The sequence below is a fragment of the Podarcis raffonei genome, chromosome 1 (assembly GCF_027172205.1).
Source record: "Podarcis raffonei isolate rPodRaf1 chromosome 1, rPodRaf1.pri, whole genome shotgun sequence".
Lineage (NCBI taxonomy): Eukaryota > Metazoa > Chordata > Lepidosauria > Squamata > Lacertidae > Podarcis > Podarcis raffonei.
In genome coordinates this window covers 136753244-136774383 of record NC_070602.1, presented here as the reverse complement: position 1 = coordinate 136774383, position 21140 = coordinate 136753244, and the positions used below count along the sequence as shown (strand labels likewise).

Genomic DNA, 21140 nt, shown 5'->3' with positions numbered 1-21140 from the left:
AATTTGTGCAGCACCCATCCTGAGTACTACCTTCCATATAAATAAAGGCCTTCTGAATCTAGTGAAACTATTTGCCCTTGCTAAAATAATGATCCACCTGAAGTAGAGCAAGTGATGCACATAGCTTTGCATAAACTTTCATAGAATCGGTGTTAGAAATATAAGCTAGGTGCCAAATGACACCTTCCACCTAGGTTTCAGTCGTCACAACGGAATGTCATTGTGGGGGGTTGAGCTAGATGGCCCTTGGTGTCCTTTCCAATGCTACAATTCTATGATCCTCTGATCTCAACTACATTGCTTGTCTGCAGTTTGCTCTCACAACAATTTGCCCCAGTATGCAAGAAGGAGAAAGACACACAGGGAAAATGGAAATGGCACTAACTATGAACTACGGCAGAAGTTTTTTAACTGTGGTCGCCAAACTGGCGCCCAGAAATCTCTTCTATAAGCTCCACAACAAAAGCCTGATTCTCACCGATGAACAAAATCTGAGTCCAGGCTATAGCATTTCAAGCTACAGCTGTGGCTCACACAGAGCTGAATGTTCGTTAACACACCCACCCAACACCCACACCCATAATGTAGAAAACTAGCATGTGAGGGAGAAGGGTCCAGACCAGACTTCTTCAAACCCTAGCTTTCTGTGTGCAGAGACATGTTTTACATGAAACAGTATTCAGTCACATGAGTCCTCATCTGCATATGACACAGTCCATATGCACAGACCACCTCTGTGAGAACTAGGCCAAAGAGTACCTTAAGTATTCAGTGACAATATTACCTGATTACCTGGCTATTGCAATCATGAAAAATTCTATAAAGTAGGCTGTGCAATGCAAGTCTTTGAGTAATCAAGAAGTTAAGTTGAAAAGTGACAAATCTGATTTGGTACTCCTGTGAAACAAACTGTAGAACAGCAGTTTTACATGTTGTCTACAGTTTCACATCCTTCTGTAAATAAAACTTCTTTGATGAATGATGGTCCACAGAAAGCTTGCATTTCATGATCAATGATTGTAAAGGCTACGTCAAAGCATTTTGGAAATGATAAATGGATTAAAAGCTCTTTGCTGGGAGTAGTAGTTTTAAAGGAGAAAAAGCAAGAAAAGGGGGAAGGAAAGGTCTTGCCGATTTTAGATAGGTTTTTGAGATCATGATATGTTATACAAGTTTTCGATTTTTCTTATAAGCCTTCTTGCAAATTACCATCCTGTGCATCAGTTTCTTAACAGAACAGCGTGTGTGTTTTGGGGGGAGGGGTGCTGATTTGTCTCACATATGGAGCACAAATCCACTGTACAGAGAATCTTAGGCCTCAGCCCAAATGACCCCTGATTTTTACAATCCCACTTGGGAAAAGGGGAGGAATCCCAGACCTTAGATGGGAATGTTTCCAAAGCTCACAATCAGGAAATCAGTTTAGAATTTGTGAAACATTCATAAGTTACGGTCAAAACCCAGAAATAATATTTATAGCATCCTAAAGATTAAAATGTGTTGTGTTATAACCTTCCCTCGGCCCCAACTTCATTATGCACAATTCAGGTGTTGCTCCTAGACAATAAGGCCAAATTAAGACCAATTTACAGATCCAAATGAATCAAAAAGGTAATCTTTTCAGAAATTACCATTATGGGTTGCACTGGAGGCTCAGGGTCACTGTGAGTTTGCATGTTCGGATCTCAAAACAACCAAAACAAACACAAACAAACAAACAAACAAACAAACAACAACAACCCCATGCCACCTACAGAAAACAACAAGCTGAATCTTTCTTCCTAACATTTCAGTTCACTATTCAGAAAGAGGGATTTACCCCTATGGGACAGAATTCAAACATGCAATCTCCTCCTGGCCCCAACCTGTGGGCTGAACTAGTACAGTCCAGAAGAAGCATTATCACTTGATTTGGTTTATGGTATAAGGGGATCAAGGTATAAGATTATTTTTTGTACCTACATATAAACCTAAAGCCCTATAAAAGGAAGAGCAAGGTGGAAGGTTCAAAAAGCTAACTAGGAGTGTACACGAGTCTTTTCAGGAGCATCCTTTCTCATAACTATTCCTCATCTTCATGAGTAGCTTTCATGAGAATGTAGTTTCAAGATCCAGTAGTGCAGCATCATAGTCATAAGGCTTGTCCCTGGCTCAGGGGATATTTCAGGCTCCTGCTCAACCTTAAGCTTTCATTTTTTAATTTTTTTTTAAATCAAGGATTAAATAACTTCCTGTATGTTAGGCTATCTGCTTTTATGGCCTGCCTGTTCTGTAATTACTCTCTGCCCCTAGTGGCTCCCACCTCACAAAATCTCTGGCTAAGAGCCAGGAACAGCCACTTGTGCTGTAAGTCCCCTACAACAGGAGTAGGGAAGTTCTGGTCCTCCAGATATTGTTGGACTTCAGCTCCCATCAATCCCAGCCAGCGTGGCCAGTGGCTGGAGATGATGTGAATGGTAGTTCTCTGATATCTGGAGGGCCACTGGTTTAGTTCCTGCTTTAGTTCCCTCATCTACACAACCATCAAAGGCACAGGAGACCTGTCCTCTTTGCGTTTGCCCCTCCCCCCTGTGTACAGTAGGGTTAGAATTTACAGTCTGAAATTTAGCCTGTTCCCAAGGGCTCTAGATGGAGGAGTGAAATCTTAGGCTGAAGGACCTGAATGAGGGTGAAGGGGTATAAGCTGCATAGCTTGAGAGTTTCTGCTATTCATTACACACACATGGCCCTCACGCCTCCAGAACAAGACCCCAAACACATTCAGGTTTTTTCCGCCACCAGGAACAATTATCTGCATCAACCCATCTGACCCCTCAGCAATTTTCATCCCCCAGATGCTCCAGGCACCACTTCTTCCCCTCCCATGCTCCATTCTCTGCCCCCCTGAATCTGAGCATCAGATGACTGGGAGCTTCAAACATCTACACAGCTCTGAGTCTGCTGGGCAATGCTTTTAGTGAGCTTCCTTTTTAAAAAGAATGAAATACTATGCTTGGATACGCACCAACACGTATCTATTTAGACCAACTATTTTGTAGGGTTTGGCAGCCAAGTTTTGTGGTATGGAACAGTTTCACAAAAGGCCAAGAAGTAATTCATGGTGCACATTAATATCATTCCCAAAAAGGCTAGCCAGCTAATTATACTTCCCAGTCACAATTACTGCTTACTTATCTGCTTACTCTGTGCCTCTTACATCACAAGAACTGTATCCAGCAGATGAGGTAGGGTATTTTTATTTATTTTTTAAATAAAGTTAAGCTGTTCCTCCCCTCCGCACCTTTCAGTTTTTATTCTCATGCTGTTTGATGCACCACAGGCTTACAGGGTTATCAGTATGTTTTTTGGTGCTTATTTGCAAGGAGATTTTAATGCATCAAAATAACATATTCAGTGTTTTAGAAGATTCAAAGCATTTGAATTATTTCAGGCCAGGTCAAAAGAGGTGGTAAAATGGGCTGTACCACTTCAAACTGTGGGGTGAATACCATTTCTGAATGTTCCACTAGGTAGAATTACTCCCTACAAGTAAGAAATGGAGTAGACTGGGTAGAAACAATTGTACGTACTGGTTTTTAACTGTGCAGTGTTTTTTCTTATAGGGGTCGTTTTTTTAAGGGATCACAATTGTTTTTTGAAGTCGTACAAGTCTATTCTACCTCCTGACAACTCCATCCCCGCATTCTATGTCATGCGTAGACTCTGCCTGAGTGATCCTTACAACTGTCCTATTAGAGGTAACAACATGATTATCCCACGTTGGAGATTCAGCTTTACCTTTTATAGGTACCATTTCTAAACATGTACCGGAAAACCTCCCCTGTCTCCCCCACAAAAAAGGAAACTTCCATATAATAAAATAGCTAAGCAACATCTGGGGTCAGCCAAAGTAGAGAACAAAGCTACACACAGAAAGAGAAGTCATTTCTATATGCTTGAGAACATCTGAATAGCCAATGCATCACTGCCTTTTTTCAGAGAGGGAACAAGCACTATTCCTCAATATAGGAACTCTAATGGCTCTAACAAAAGGACAGTGTCTTATGTAATCTCTTTCTCTTTCCTTTTTGGGTCACAATGCTATGGGGCGGAGGGTGGAGGTGGAGAGCCAACAACTCTGCAGTGCCTAAAGGGTAAAATGTCCAAATTGTCTCTATATTTACTGCCACTGTAATAAATCAAATAATAATAATACCTGTGATTTACCTCCATGTTCAGTTCAGGGTCAGGTACTTTACACTCCCACTCTATGCATGCGCGCGCACACACACACACACACACACACACACACACACATGCCCCTTAAAACATAGGAAATTGCCTTATACTGAGTCAGACCATTGGTAATTCTAGCCCAGCGTTACCTATTCTGAAAGGCAACAGCTCTCCACGCTCTCAGGCAGAGTTTTCCGCTAGCTCTGCTTCCTGAGATGTCAAGAACTGAATCTTTCTGCATGCAAAGTATGAGCCCTAATACTGAGAGGTATACTGAGAGGCACCAGTCGCACCCTAGTTGCACCTTGTTGAAGACAATGAGTTTTTAACAGGATTTTCCCAACTTGTTTTTTCTTATATCCCTCCTATTATCACCCCCAACCTTTTTCGTTTTTGTAATTGTTCTTCTTCCTTGCCTCCTGCTCCCCTTTGCTAATTATTTTTGAATCTGATATGTAGTCATGCCTCAGGCTATATCATGTAGATTTATGAACAGGGTTTTTTTTCAGATGCTGAGTGCTGCCAGGTCATATCACAAGTTAGGTGCCAAGGAGCTCACAGCAGTGCATATGCCACCCCAACACTCAAGAGCCTGGGAGCGGTTTTGTCTTCTAGCTACCCAGTTAGGGAGAGCCAGGCAGGAGCCCACTTTCCAAGACCCTCCTGCTTCTGTTTGGGTGCAGGACTTTGAACAATACGAAAGTTGTTGCTTCTTATTAAACAAGCAAACTATTTATTTTTAATGCATAAAAAAGGGAGGGGAGCCTCACAAAGATGTCATAATCAGCTATTTCTATTCAACATATCTGAACCACTTCTGCCCTACCTTAGAAATCAGTTTTTCCAGGTTTGGATTTACCGTTAGACAAATGCTATTGTGAAAGTCATACTGGGAATATGTCGACTTTGGGGGGCAGACTGAACACCCACACTATCCAACCTATGTTTTATACTGCAGTGCCCACAGAGCTCAAAACGAAGGCTGCAGTTCTGAGCGCATCTACCAGTATGTAAATTCCACCAACACTAATAGAACACATTTCCATGGAAGTATGTTTTGGATTAAACCCAGTTAATCCAGCAGACACACCTAAACACAACTGAAACCCAGCAACCTGGTTGCTTTTATCAATAGCAGCGTGCATTTAGAAGGGGGCTCTCTTGGGAGTTCAACAGCCCTTGGTGATTCAGGAGTGGCATTTGCTGTGGCAGCCCCTAAGCTGTGGAATTCTTTCCCCAAAGAAGCACACCTGGCACCTTCATCATACAGCTTTCATATATGCTGAAGACACACCTCTTTAGCCTGGCCTTTGACACCAGTGAGAGGTATTTCATGACCGACCTTACTCCTTAGGGCTCCACACTTAATAGTCTCATTATTCATTGCATTTTCTCCTCGCTTACTGCAGCAAATGTCTCGAGGTGACTTACAATTACAAAAGCATACATAATACAAAATTTTAAATACATCAGAAATATAAAATAATACTATTGACTTAAAGTGCTCATCCTTCAATAAAACAAAAAGGACAGATCCTACCATACCCTACTAAAAGATGAACAGCAATCCTGGCTAGGCTACCCTAAATAAGAGCCAAGTGCCTGGGTGAACAGGAATGTCTTTGCTGGCCCCTAGAAGCTGATATTGATGGTGCCGGGCATGTTTATGTGATCTAGGAAGCAGGCATGGTCCTGCTACTTCCTTGGAAGTCTGGGGAGGGGGTGACCTTACAAAAGGGTTTAGTCAAACAAAATGGGAAAAACAGCAGAGGCAAGCAGGTGCTCTCTGGCCAATGTACAATTTCCGTTTTTCTAGGCTTTTCACAAATATGAATTGTTGAGTCCAACATAATTTCAAGCCATCCACTGGGTTCTCCAGTGTATTCAGACACCTCCAAACATGGAAGCTAATAGTTGGTATCATGGCTGATAGCTACTGAAAGACCTAGCCACCATGAAGGCCAGTCACTTTGCCATGTGAGAGATGTCCTGATTTTAGCAAAGACTCTTACTTACACTTTGGTGCAAGCTAAATGACTTGAGAAACAGGAGGTGAGGGCTTGGTAAAGCTACTGAAAAAAGGGAGGTCAACTTTTAAAGAGCTGGCTTAGGATATCCCTTCATAGTGAAGGACACTTGGCAGGGGAATTTTTTTCTCTCAAATGCATTCATTACCGTGAAGTAGGTAAGTCTAGAAATCTGTGCTATTAGCGTTCTCCCCAATTAGTCAACAGACTGACATATTTTGAAAGGATTTTTGAATATATTCCTTACTGCACTTGATTATCATTGGTGAATCAAGAAATGCAAGAGAACAGATGTCAGGTAATATCAACATCAGATGCCAAAGGCAGTCATCACGTTTTCTTTCAGCTGCTTACCAGTGTGACTCCTTTTATGTACCATAAGCACATTGGGCCCAATGCAAACCATGCCACAGACGTCACATTTCAGTTTACCATTCGGAAGCCGGATTCCTCCCTCGCCTGACAGCTCCTGAATTTTTCTGTTCTCCACCATCTCGTGGTTCTCAGTAAGGGGCTCTTCCAAGCTGCTCCCTTCATTATGACCCCTGATCCCATCTTCCCGCCTCAGGGGCTTCCTGTCAGAATCCTCATCATCACTTTGCATTTCTAGCTTTATGGAATTTGCTGCGAATAAATAAATAGCACATTAAGAAAATTAACTTTTGTTTCATTAGCGACTGTAATAAAGAGCAACAATACTAATTTCAAAAAGGTTCACAGGACATCTTCCATTTCCTGCAACCTTTGTTTAACTTGAAAGTTTGCTGATCTGCTATAATGGCCTAACCAATCAGGAAACAGAAATACAAAGCAGCAAATGTGGAACACATTGTGTGCATAGTCATGTAAGCAAGTCAAGAACTGACACAGCAGGCCCCCAAGAAGCAGTTGTTGCTATATAATATTAATACTCATTGTTAGCTATTATTATCCTGAGATGAAGGGCAGAATGGAAATGTAATAAATACACAAATAAAAAAAGAATTTCAGCACCATCTGTGTGTATATTGCTTTACAAAGAACAATGCTGATAAGTCTCTATCCCATAGCAATCAAAGTTATGGTCAGCAAGATGTCATCAAGGCATGTCAACGCTCTGAGCAATTCAGAATTACAATACCCCTCTGCTCTAGTGTTTGAATTGGCCAACTAGACACAGGAGCTAGACAGGACCAGCAAGCACTCTCCCACCCAGATGCGTTCTACCACTCCATTGGTATCTCCTGCCCCAGTGCTGTGCTGCCTGGGACAGTAATTGTGTGAAGGCTCCCCTTGACCACATGGGAAGCTGCCTTATATGGGGCCAGATCACTGGTCCAGCTAGCCCCAAAGTATCTACTCTGGCTAGCAGTGGCCAATGGATGACAGAGGCATGACTACAAGGTTTCAGACAGAAAAGCCATTCTGAACCTCTTTTAAGTGAACCTGCTGCACCCAAAGCACATGGCGGCCTCTCCCATAGGAAATATGTAGCATCACTCAAAGCTGAACTCTCTTCCAGTACTGGACTTGAACTATTAGAGAAGCTTCCCCAGCCCAACCCCAGCTGCCCCAATAAATAAAAACAAGATGCAGGTGTAGGAGAGTGGCTGCTTGACCCTTAAAGCCTTTTGCACTGAAAGTGTTTTTGCCTAAAAGTTAATTATTTATTTAACTAGCTAAGGAAAGATTACCTAACTAAGCAAAGAATTGTGTGCCTAGTGAGAAGGCAAGCAAAGGCATATTTTTCTTGGGAATATACATTTGTATTTTGCTCCCAATGTTGTTCCCAAACTTTTTGTTATTTAAGAAATGAGGTTGGGGTGGGGGCATCTGACTCCTTAAATAACAAAAGGTTTGATTTTCAGAAGAGGAAGCCCTGCTGACAACAGAGCTGACATGAAACGTGTATTAGCAGCAGCATCTTGACTTCACCTGTGATATTAAGCGCTCCCTTCTGAACCCTGGCGAGAATCCAGTTGGATCCGCTTGTAAAAACCAGCAAAACAAAAGATTGCCAGTTAGCTTTGAAGTACAGCCTTTCACACACGCAGATTGTTTGAACGCAGTGCATTGTAAGACTCCCACACACTTGAGGAATAAAAACTGCCAGGTCTCATGCTCCACTGCAAATCACCTTGGTCACTAAGCAAAGTTGTGCACACAGTTTTAAAAATGTCCATCTTCCCCTTTCTCAGTCCTTACCATTGTCAGGAACCTGCCATTAGAGCTTGTTGCTGTGTGAAGATTTCCTCTCCATCTGGGACTAAGAGAAGAATTGCAGGTCTCCAAGGAGGGAAATGCTGCTACAGCAGGGATCTCCTCAGCTCTTGACAAGTAGCCCTGCTACTTAGGGAATTCCCTCTGCCTTAGCATTACTTCATACACACATAGGCACACACACAGAGAAAGAGAGAGAGACGAGGGTCTTATTTATTTGAGGTACAGCTACTAAGCACTTTGGGGATCATCTGGTGGTAATGGGGGAGGTTTTAGCATCTTCTGAATCACTGGGAAGTCACTGTGCTCAACTATGGCTGGATCAAGACCAGAATTATAGTCTTTACATTCAGGATACAATTCTATCAATGCTTACCTGGAAGTAAGCCCCATTGAACTCAATGGGATTTACTTCCTAAACATGTGAATTTTGTTGCACTCATTATTATCTGGTTGACCCTGTTTGGTTGAAGAAGAGGAAGAAGAGGAAGAAGAAGAAGAAGAGGAAGAAGAGGAGGCGGAGGAGGAGGTGTGAGACCGTGACTAATCCAAGACCACACAACGGCCTGGTTCACACCTACTGGGACTGAGTGAACATGCAGGCTGAAGGAGAGGCGCTGCCAGTGGTCCTTTCTGCTGCCGCTTTGCTTGAGCAAAGCCACAGTTTGTCTTAGAGTGTTGTCGAAACCCAGACTGCATACACACCATGCATTTAAAGCATATGACTTCCCCCAAAGCATCCTAGGAACTGTAGTTAAGGGTGCTGAGAATGGTAACTTTGTGAGAGGTAACCACAGTTCCCAGGATTATTTGGGGAAGCAAAGTGCTTTAAATGCATAGTGTAAATGCAGCCCCAGCCCCACGCTTGTTTTTAATGATGAGCGGTAACAAAGAACAAACCTTGGCTCAAGTCATAGTTCAGAGTTTGGCTTGGCTTGGCTTAGCTTGGGGCAGCAGCAAAAATGAGCAGGGGATAAGTAAAGGGGCTGGAAGTTTCTCGCCAGGGGCCCAGACCTTTCTTATCTGGAAGTTCTGGAAGCTATGGCCGGCCTTTTCCCGCCTGGTCTGGGGGGCCCTTACTGACTCAAAACTACAAAAGCTGAGGCTGCTGAACAGACTCTTGGGCTGGGCTGGGGATAGGGGGTTGCTGTTATTGATACTTTTTGTATTTTTATATCTTATGATTTAGGTGGAAATGTTTCAGTTTTGTTGTGCACTTTTTGTTGTGTTTTATTTATCATTTATGACATTTTTTGTTATTATGTGAATCTTGTCATGAGCAAGCTTTTAACTATGGAAAGGCTGCAGACAAATAAAGTATGATGCTACATTTGTGCTGCCTCCCTCAACTCAATTTTGGGTTAGAGTGTTGTGTGAACAACCAGGGGAAACATTCATGATGCTAAACAGGGTAACCAAGGTCACGTTTTTAATTTTCATTCATCCCATAACAGAATTCAGGCACTTATTCAGAGAAGTGAGTGCTGCTCCTGAGTCTAATGTAAATGAAAAACAGAATTTACCAATAACATAAAAGTTCAGTCTAAAATTCAGGACAACTTGCTCTCACTGGCTGCACGTGGATGTTAAAAGCCACTACAAACATGACTGAACCTCATAACCATAGAACAGGCATAGGCGAACTCAGCCCTCCAGCTGTTTTGGGACTACAACTCCCATCATCCCTAGCTAACAGGACCGGTGGTCAGGGATGATGGGAGTTGTAGTCCCAAAACATCTGGAGGGCCGAGTTCGCCTATGCCTGGACATCCAGTCTGATCCCTTCCTAGAGGTAGAAAATCCAGGCTAGAGCATCCCTAACAGATAACAGTTGTCCAGCCTCTGCTTGTGGTACTTTGCAGAAACCCACAGTACAAATCTCATGAGGGAGGAGCTCTCAAACTCTCTACCCCTAAGACATCTGAACATTACTGAGGCCCACCAGTCGCAAATGGGTGATGTAGGGCAGCCGCAGAGCCAGTCACAAAATGGTGGCAGCTGGCAGCAGAGTGTGACATAACTGGTCCTTTTATGCATTTCTCTTCCCTCTTATCACCTTCCTTTCTATTCCTTGCCTAGCTATCTATTTATTTTAACAATAAATATTAACCTTTCATCTTACTTTCTAATTTCCTCCAACACCACCCTTGCTTCCACTCCCCCCAAAACTTATCTGTCTCCTGGCCACCTCTACTCAGCATGCAAGGGATTTCTGGTGCTGGCTTTCTCCCAGCCAAAATGCTATGGCAAGGCTAGCGGATGGTGTGGGCAAGTGGAGGCTGCACTGAGGCCCACCTGACAGTGGCCCCCGCTTGGCAGCCATAGCATTTGGGTTGAGAAGCACTGCCATCAAGTAAAACAGCAATTATCCAATACTATCCATTGTGCTTGGTCCATCAGTTAGAAGTAGAACTGCCAACCGACTGAGCATCCTATCCGTAGCCACTCTTGCCAGCCCATAAGTATCTAACTATCAGTTGCATCAAAAAACAAAAACACTAAAGAGTTGTCTAAAATTACTAACACCTCATGAGAAGAGAAGACTCCCTGGAAAAGATCCTGATGTTGGGAAAGATTGAGGACACAAGGAGAAGAGGATTACAGAGGACGAGATAGTTGGACAGTGTTCTCGAAGCTACCAGCATGAGTTTGACCAAACTGCGGGAGGCAGTGGAAGACAGGAGGGCCTGACCCATAGGCTCATGAAGAGTCAGACATGATTAAACGACTCAACAACAACAACAACAACAAAATTACTAACAGGGAAATGATAGGGCTAGTCTTTCCAATATTTGGTTCATGTTAAAGACCCCACTCTTCTTGTGGTTTCCTCCATTTTCCTATTCAGTTATGTGCTTGCTGGCTCTTTAACAAATAACCTGTGATCTGGGGCCTGCAAAAGTGAGTAAACTCTGCCTTCTTTTGAAGAAAATTAATAATAGCAGTGAGAAAATCTGACTGTGTCATCCTATGGAAAAAACAAGGAACTTAATCCAGAGACTGGGAATGGCAGCAATGGGGAGATAGGGCCATCATTTTCTGGCTAATGAAATCATTGATGGAGACAAGCAAAGAGCCATACTTCTCAGTGTATGTGGCAGGAAAACATATTCCCCTTTGAGAAGTTTATTGCAGCCACAATAGCCAGGGGATAAAAGTTTGGCAGAGGTGCAAAAGTTCTTGTCTGAAAACTGTTGTCCAAAGCCAAGTACAATTGTGGAATGCTTCAAATTCCATAGCAGAAAGAGAATAGGCCTGATTTCAATAAACTCACTGAACACTGTTCTTTTGGGAATGTTCTGGAGGACATATTAAGAGGCAGATTTGTTTGTGGAGCTGGTAGTATTAAAACCCAGAACCAATTACTGACAGATAGGGATCTGATTTGAGACAAAGCTGTAAAGGTGGTAACTGCCAAGGAGATAGCTGTGGGGGGAAATGACAGGATTTACACCTAAACCAGGGGTGACCAACTCCCAAGAGACTGCGATCTACTCACAGAATTAAAAACTGGCAGTGATCTACCCCCTTTTTTGAGGTTCAGGTCAAAGTTGTTGCATTTTTTCAGGGAGGAGGTGAAATGTTGAGCTTTTTTTAGGGGAGCCACAGTTGTTCAGCTTCTTTGGGGGAGCCAATGATCTACCAGTGATCTACCGCAGACGTCCAGTGATCTACTGGTAGATCACGATCTACCTGTTGGACATGCCTGACCTACCTCATACCCTCCAACATTTCTCCAATGAAAATAGGGATGTCTAATTTATTATTACTTATATAGAATATAGGGGACACGGGTGGCGCTGTGGGTAAAACCTCAGTGCCTAGGACTTGTCGATCGTATGGTCGGCGGTTCGAATCCCCGCGGCGGGGTGAGCTCCCGTCGTTTGGTCCCAGCTCCTGCCCACCTAGCAGTTCGAAAGCACCCCTAAGTGCAAGTAGATAAATAGGGACCGCTTTATAGCGGGACGGTAAACAGCATTTCCGTGTGCTGTGCTGGTGCTGGCTCGCCGGCTGCAGCTTCGTCACGCTGGCCACGTGACCCGGAAGTGTCTTCGGATGGCGCCGGCTCACGGCCTCTAGAGCGAGATGAGCACGCAACCCTAGAGTCGGACACGACTGGCCCGTACGGGCAGGGGTACCTTTACCTTTTTATATAGAATATAGAATCTATAGAATATAGAAACCCAAACGGAACTCATAGATAAATGCAAAGGCCACAACAATTTAGAGACCTAAGATGTATTTCATTATTGCCGTACTCCCATCATCCCTGACCACTGGCCATTCTAGTTGGGCTAATGGGAACTATAGTAACACACAGGTTCCCCTTCCCAAAGCACAGCAGAATGGCTGAGCACTGTGAACCTAGTTAATTGGAACCATCCAAAAACACTTGCAGTCAGAAGGTCCTCAAAATAAACAAGGAGTGGCATTATCTAGTGAGAGAATGAAATTAAGTCATATGAATACTGTAGTCTAAAGTTGGACTCTTTTGTTCTAACCCAATTTAGTGAGAACTTAAAATATAATCCTGTGTTTTCTCATTGCTACATTCTTCCCTATTAATTCACAACCTAAACTGTCTTTCCAGTAAGCAGCAGATCATCTTTTTCCCTTCTCAGTTCCACGTTTGTTCTTCAGTGAACGGACTATGATATGGAGCTTAGAAAAAGTGTGTAAACTCCGCCTCTTTCAAAGCAAGGAATTTCACAGTTAGACTTCTCCTGCCAAGCTCCAGATGATGCTCATCCCTGCCCCCAGAGCCAACAAACTAATCTCTATTCCAAATCCCAGTCTAAATGCAGATTGGAACAGGTCTAGTATTTAAATTTCATCCACAAACCCTCCAAGCTACTTCAGCACGCCCAATGCAATCACACTTCCTAAACATGAGATATTTGAAATCAGGCTGCGGTTGTTGAAATCAAACAGATTAGATGAAGTCTTTATTTAAAAATCAAGCATACATAGCCAACTCTTCAAGACCACTGACATTTCTTTCTTTTGTGAAATGTTACATACAATCAGTAGGGAAAGCATGGTTGCTTCCTGAAGACATGGACAGATTACAATGCATCTATACTTCCACTAAACAAATATTGAAGAAATATTGAGGTTCTTCCCTCAAGGACTATTAATACCATTAAGTTGGCCAGGGTGGATGTAGTAGTGGGAAACAGGGACAACACTCCAAATCAGGCATCCCCAACCTTTGGCCCTCCAGATGTTTTGGACTACAGTTCCCATCATCCCTGACCACTGGTCCTGTTAGCTAGGGATCATGGCCAAAACATCTGGAGGGCCAAAGGTTGGGGATGCCTGCTCCAAATCTATGTAGTGGCAGCTCATTTTATTTTTAATTTAAAATAAAATCACACCACAACCTCTGTCAATTAAAAGGTAAAATGTTTGTTCAAGGAAACTGTTTTTTAATCCATTGACAACCTTAGCATGCCGTATTTTTCGCTCTATAAGACGCACCCGACCATAAGACTCACCTAGTTTTTAGAGGAGGAAAACAAGAAACAAGAAAGCAACACAAAGCCTCTTGAGCGAAGAGGGAGGAGCACTCCGGCTGTGCTCAAGAGGCTTTGCGTGGCTATCCCTCTTGCTCTTCTGGCTTCAGCAACAGCTGCGCAGCCTGCATTCGCTCCGTAAGACGCACACATTTCCCTTTACTTTTTAGGAGGAAAAAAGTGTGTCTTATGGAGCGAAAAATATGGTAAATACAGTGGTACCTCATGTTACATACTTAATACATTCCGGAGGTCCATTCGTAACCGGAAACCGCGCTTTTGCTAATGGCACTTCCTGCTGCTGCCACGCTGCCAGAGCAAAACTTCCGCTCGCATCCTGGGGCAAAGATTGCAACAAGGGCCATCTACTTCCGGGTTAGCGGAGCTTGTAACCCGAAGCATTCATAAGAGGTACGGTACGTAACACGAGATACCACTGTATAAAAAGTCAACACAATAATAAGCAAAACTAGCTGGAAAGTGCCTGGGTTTTTCTTCACAACAGTTGTTGCAGCTGCGGTCACAGAAAGTCGTCTGCTGTTGTTATTTGTGGTGTTCCACCAACATATCCATCATGGTGAGGATATATCTGGCCTCCTGCAGAGCACTGAATCTGATAGGCTAGGATAGTCAATATGGTGCCCCCCAGAAGTTCTTGGACTCCAGCATGGCCAATGGTCATAGTCAAGCACCATCTGAACAACGCCATGTTGGATAGTCCTGATATAGGACTACACTTAAGCTTCCCAAACCATGTGGGAATCTTGTCAATTTTTGACACTGATCTACTGGAGGTAGATAAAGGTCCCCACCCTAAGATTTCACTGTAAAGTAGAATTCCATTGTGTGCGGCCAGCACAACTAATCCTGCAAAAGTGTTCCTGAGGTGAATGCGTACCTACAGTAACACAGCCAGGGTAAATCAAAAAGGGTACTCAAAAGCCACAGTTTTCAAATCTGAGTCAGATCATTAAGATCATGCAGTTGAGTGGGGGGGGGGCACAAACCCCTAATTCAGTACACACATATTTCTTCCAGCGAAGGAGATCCACATGCATAAACACCCTTCCCCACCCAGTCACGTGTATCACCTAACTAAACAGATGTGGGCAGATCTGATGCCCATCTAACCCTTCTTCAGAGTGCACATCCAAATTACAGTGCCAGCTATGCACACTGCCCTGTTTTCACCTGGATTGATAAATGCATATTTAAATGCACATCTCCATTCTGGTGCAGCTAGTTGTCTTGCCAAACATGTAAATAAAGTTGGATTGGGGCAATCAATTATGTGATCCAGCAGATTTTCCATGGCCCTTTTGCCTTTCTGTCTCTGTCTTTTGGGAACTTAAATGTGGCATTTACCATTTCTTTGTCAGCCTGTCCCCAGACTGGGGTTTAGCAGTAGGCGAAAAGTCAACCCACTTGCTCTTTATATTGTCACAATAACCCCCAGACAAGGATCAAGCCATTTTTAACTTTGATTACTGTAACAGTAAGAGGCACAAAAAGTGTTCCAAGAGGGAGAGTGTGAAGGGAAGCAGATACAGGGATCAGCAGCAGAATACGGAAACGCAGAGTAGCAACATTTCGAGAGCAGTTGTTGCAGTAAGAGTTGCACAACATTAAGTGGGTTGTTACACATTTCACACTCATCTTACAAAATCTTCAGATGAAAACCTTACAGTTTTCTGTTTTGTCCTGCTTTTGAGCCAAGACCACTTCAGATGGCTGGACTAGGCCTTACATGCACCAGCTATCACACATTGAAAATATGGAAATAAATTGTCATTTTATTTTATTTATTTATGCCCTTAACTTTCAGGCTTCCTTGCTATGGCAGTTTTCTGTCTGTAGTAACAGATGGCAATGCAAAAAATATAAAATAGTTCAGAATGCAAACTTTTCTTCAGTTCCATGTGTGTCATAGTCCTTAGCATAAATAAATGGCATTGTGGTATCTCATTAAATCTATACATCTGTGTAGCAACTTGCAATTTCTCGATATTTTCTGACATAATGTTCAAACCAACAGCTTTTGCTCACATGTTTCTTTTCTCACAATGGCATCTTTAAGCCACAAGAAAGGCAAACAAAAGCAAAGCCATACCGTAAATATTTCTGAATTGCTCATACAGAGTATTTGTCATTCATCTTCTCGGCTTTTCTTTAAAGATAATATGCCTAGCTGCAATTATGTCTTCACTAATCCAAATGTTTAGCTGAAGAAATCTTTACTTAAAAACAACAACACCAAACCAACCAACACACGCACAAACACACTTATGTACATAACATCCAGAACAAAATTCTAAAGCTGTTCTGCCTTATTGGCAGCCCTTAAAATAATTCAGAGTTTCCACATTTCAGACAAATCAACTGCTTTTGAAATATTTTTTGTGGAAATGTAGCATACAAATAAAGGGATGGTGAGGACTTTCAATATTATCTCCACAATTAAAAAAAGTAAAGCAACTCAGAGTACAATCCAACCCAAACTTTTAAATTCAATGGAAGAGATAAATTCAGTCAGGGTTGTGGCATGGTCACACAAGGCACTCAGGCACAGGCCTACAAAACAAATTACAAACTTGCAGCAGGAGAATAAAAGAGCCCTCGTCTCCCTCCAGCACATGGAATGAGTTGAATATTTCTTTGGATCGTGGCCACGGCAAGCCATTTCATGACTCTTGCACAACATGAAGATCAACCCAAAGTGACTCAGCAATATGACCTACTAACCCCCCAAGATATCTTGTTATCACCTGAAAGTACAGGATAAGTGCTCCAGGGCCAACCATTAGTACAAGAAATTCCAAATATGGGATCATATGAGAGATAAGACTCATCTTACTTCCTGCTGAATGAAAGTCTATTCTACACCATTTGCTTTACTGAACTGGAACCTTTCCATAAATGTGTGTCATATGGGATATAATCTGCTGTCATTGAGAACAGGGTCATTAGAGTAGGAAAACCCCAAATGGAAATAGACAGCCTTGAGAAGGCAAAGTTCCACAAGGAGCAGTTTATAAAAGATGTGATTCTTATGCATTTCATTTCCCTTTTTGCTTAATTTTCAGATTAACATAGCAAATTGCCTTCCTTCTGGCACTTTCTTCAGTCTTCAGGGACGTTGGTTTGTTTGCATTTCGTACCTCATACCCAAGACTCAACAAGTTTCAAGTATTGCAAATTGTAGACAAGATGGACTGTTTCAAGAAGTGGCAGAGAGATATTTCTAGATTTGTCTGGCAGGGCAAGAAGCCCAGAATAAAATTTAAAATACTAACTGACGCAAAGGAAAGAGGTGGATTTGCCCTGCCAGACCGTAAACTGTATTATGAATCAGCAGCTTTCTGCTGGTTGAAAGAATGGCTACTCCTTGAGAATACAGACATTTTGGATTTGGAAGGTTTTAACAATGTATTTGGTTGGCATGCATATTTGTGGTATGATAAGGTCAAAGCACATAAAGCATTTAAAAATCATATTGTCAGGAAAGCACTATTTAATGTCTGGATAAGATATAAAGATTTATTTGAAAACAAAACCCCAAGGTGGTTATCACCAATGGATGCAAAGGCCTTGAAAAAACTCAATATGGAGGCCAAATGGCCGAAATATTGGGAAATTTTGGAACAAGCAGGAGACAAATTGAAATTGCAGAGTTATGAAAAACTAAAGAATAAAGTGCGAGATTGGCTTCATTATTATCAAATAATGGAGGCATATAATCAGGACAAAAAAATTGGATTCCAGGTGGAAAAATCAAAATTGGAAACAGAACTGTTAGAGCCCAAAACTAAGATTTTGTCAACTTGCTGTTGAAATGGAATACTCAGGATGAAACGGTGAAATCTGCTATGATTAAGTGGGCACAAGATGTTGGACATAATATTATGTTCGCTGACTGGGAACAGTTATGGACCACAGGTATGAAGTTTACGGCATGCAATGCCTTAAGAGAGAATATTATGAAAATGATATACAGGTGGTACATGACCCCAGTCAAGCTGGCAAAAATTTATCACTTGCCCGATAATAAATGTTGGAAATGTAAAGAAACAGAAGGTACATTCTTTCACCTTTGGTGGACGTGCCCAAGGATTAAGGTTTTCTGGGAGATGATATATAATGAATTGAAAAAGGTATTTAAATATACCTTCTTGAAGAAACCAGAGGCCTTTCTTCTGGGCATTGTCGGCCAACAGGTGCTAAAGAAGGATAGAACTTTTTTTATGTATGCCACAACAGCAGCAAGAATACTTATCGCAAAGTATTGGAAGACACAAGACCTACCCACTCTGGAAGAATGGCAGATGAAGGTGATGGACTATATGGAATTGGCAGAAATGACCAGCAGAATCCGAGACCAGGGAGAAGAGTCGGTGGAAGAAGATTGGAAGAAATTTAAAGACTATTTACAGAAATATTGCAAAATTAATGAATGTTAGAATGATGTTGGATTGAAAGTTATGTGGTTTTTAGCTATAATGCTATAAGGAGTATGAAAAAAAGGATTATTAATAAGCAAAAATCTAATGTTACATTATTTTAAGATTAAAGATTAGGATAAGCAAAGAGGGGAAGGATTTGCTGAACTGACAAATTAAACTGGAATACAAAAAGGGAGGTTAGAGGAGGTCCGGAAATTAAGTAAATGAAAGAATGTAATGGAAAGATGGAACTGTTTTTTTATTTGTATTTTTCTTTTTCTTTTTTCATTTTGTAAAACTTTAATAAATATTTTATTAAAAAAAACACACCCACAACAATTTAGAAACTAAGTAAATACTCCTCCAAAACACCAGAATAAAAAAGCTCCCTGAAATGAGAGTGTGCAAGAGAAGCATGGTTCGTTAGCAGAGCAAGAGATGAGCCAGAGATGAGGCAGTCTAGACAACCGTTGCAGGTTGCAGCCAGTCCTTGGCAAAATGTCTATGACTCACTGAGTCTTGATCAGCCCCAAAGAGTTAACATAGCGCTTGTGGACTACTCATCTTAAAGCTCTGGTGATCAACTATCCTATAAGAGCCTGGGCTGGCATGCAACTGTTTTACTCAGAGTACACCCACTGAAATTAATGAACCTGAGCACATTAGAGTCATTAATTTCAGCAGGTCTGCTCTGAGGAAAACTTAGTTGAATACCACTTCTCAACTGTGGGGTGCTGTTACCCTTACAATGTATGAGATTCAAAATAAGGTCTTGAATGCTATGTGAACACAAGCATAACTGGTCAACATATTTCTCTTCTATTTTTTATATTCTATTTTACACTCCTTACACTCCTTACTGAAAAGTAAGCCCTACTGAGTTCAAAAGGACTTACTGTCAGGTAAGTGTGCACATAGCATTGCATCCTAGATTGATTCATATATATTTATACTAGCAAAAAAATAAAAAAATAGTGGAGCCTTGAAGAGATGTCTCAGGCAAGAGAATTTGTGGGAGAGATATATGGCATTACTTACTGTTTTACCAGAAATATGTATAAATTATTCTGCCGGACCAGGGAATGATACTATAAAAGCACTGCAGAAGCTGCATGTACTGTGAGAGAGAGCAGAGCCAAGTCCTTTTTCTTGGCATTAATTGATTGAGCTAAAATCAGAAGAGGACGGTATTCCACCCAGGGGTGGGGCGGGGCAGGGGGACTTGTCTGGGATGCAAGCATTACATTACATTTCTTTGCATGAAACTGGAAAGAAATTGAAAGCGCTTGGGTATCATAGCATTTTATCAAGATTATTCTTGTATGCAGCATTTTCTAGGTACACATTTCAAAATTTAAATTTCTGAAATTTGACCTCTAAAAATATTTCAGATATGTACTAGTGTGAAAACATGGAACAATTATTCTGTTTTATTAATTCAGTTTATGCAATCTATGGGTCAATGGTTCAACTGTTTTTTGAATGTTAAAGTGTGTTGAGAAAGGCGGTTCTCAAGGTAAAATAAGTCTTGACTGAACGTTCCCTGCTGCACCTGTAACATTTGGGCAGAATGGCGGGGGGAGGGCGGGTAATGAAGACAATTACACTAAGGGATAAGATTCCTTTCTTTCATTCTCTTTCTGAGTGACTAATTCCCTGAGTGGAGGACTGTTGAAAGATATGACATCCCAAACAAATCATTCATATTAACATTTCTACATTCCCAACATTTGCATTTTCGCAAAATAAATAAAGAGCTGCCATGAGGGCACAAGAAAAGACATAGCTAATTAAAGTGTTAGTAAAGCTGTGCAGAAGGATGTGGCGAAAGGGCAGAAGGGTGTGACACGTCACTTGCACTTGAATGCTGGAACTTTTAGCCAACAGTTCTCTCTCTCTCTCTCTCTCTCTCTCACACACACACACACACACACATATAAAATGCAATTCCGTTACCATTAGCAATAAAAACTTGTTTCATTATAAACAAAACCAACAGATTCTTAAGTGCTCACATTCTATGCCAAAAAAATACTGGATTGTTGGCAAATGGGTATATTTGCATGCAAAGTATCACAAGCGCTGAATGGACCATGAGATCATCCAGTAGGGTCATTGGCACCTAATTGGCAACACACATAAATTCCTTCAGGGGTGAGTTTGTCGTTCTCCTCTCCTTTGACTTTGCTGCTCTTCTCTGGTACCACTATTCTTTCTTTCTTTCTTTCTTTCTTTCTTTCTTTCTTTCTTGATTTCACACATTCAGCACTTTTATGAAAGGAAATGGGGTCACATTATCTCACCATAATCAAATGAACCAAGATCAAGAAATTCCCCTAACTTAATGTCTTCAACAGGAAACTACTTTTCTATTAATCTGTAATATGAAGTTCAGTTAGATCACTGGTTCAATCTATTCTGGAAGCAATTATTTAATCTTAAGCTTTTCCCCAGCCCTGCTAGGAAGCCCTACCAAAAACCTGTCTTTGAACTGAAGATGCCAGGGACCAAACCAGGGTCCTTCTGTGGGTGCTGCTGTGCCACTGAGCTACTAACCCCTCCAAATATGGTGCATCTGTTTCAGCCTACTTAAAATAACATAGAAATGGAATAATGCCCAAATTCTATTACATTCTTTTCTAATCTCATTGCCCTTGGCAGATCAGAATTTGGTCTAGCAGATGAAAGGGTTATTTTTCAGGAATGTAGTCATTTAGGAGCTGATACCAGGAAAAATGTCACTA

General features: G+C 41.7%; 1 protein-coding gene across 8 annotated transcripts in view; it reads right to left on the bottom strand.

Moving 5' to 3' along the window:
- Nucleotides 1-21140, bottom strand: part of IKZF2 (IKAROS family zinc finger 2) — a 107781-nt gene that overhangs the window by 44450 nt on the left and 42191 nt on the right. For 4 of the 8 annotated variants that reach the window (XM_053364532.1, XM_053364587.1, XM_053364523.1 and 1 more), the window contains exon 4: nt 6597-6866. The exons of 1 other annotated variant lie outside the window; for it this stretch is intronic. In XM_053364532.1, coding sequence (XP_053220507.1) covers nt 6597-6866 — 270 coding nt within the window. Of the gene's footprint in view, nt 1-6596; nt 6867-8426; nt 8564-21140 lie in introns of those variants that run through there. 3 more of the 8 variants (XM_053364541.1, XM_053364572.1, XM_053364561.1) reach the window with 2 other exon arrangements.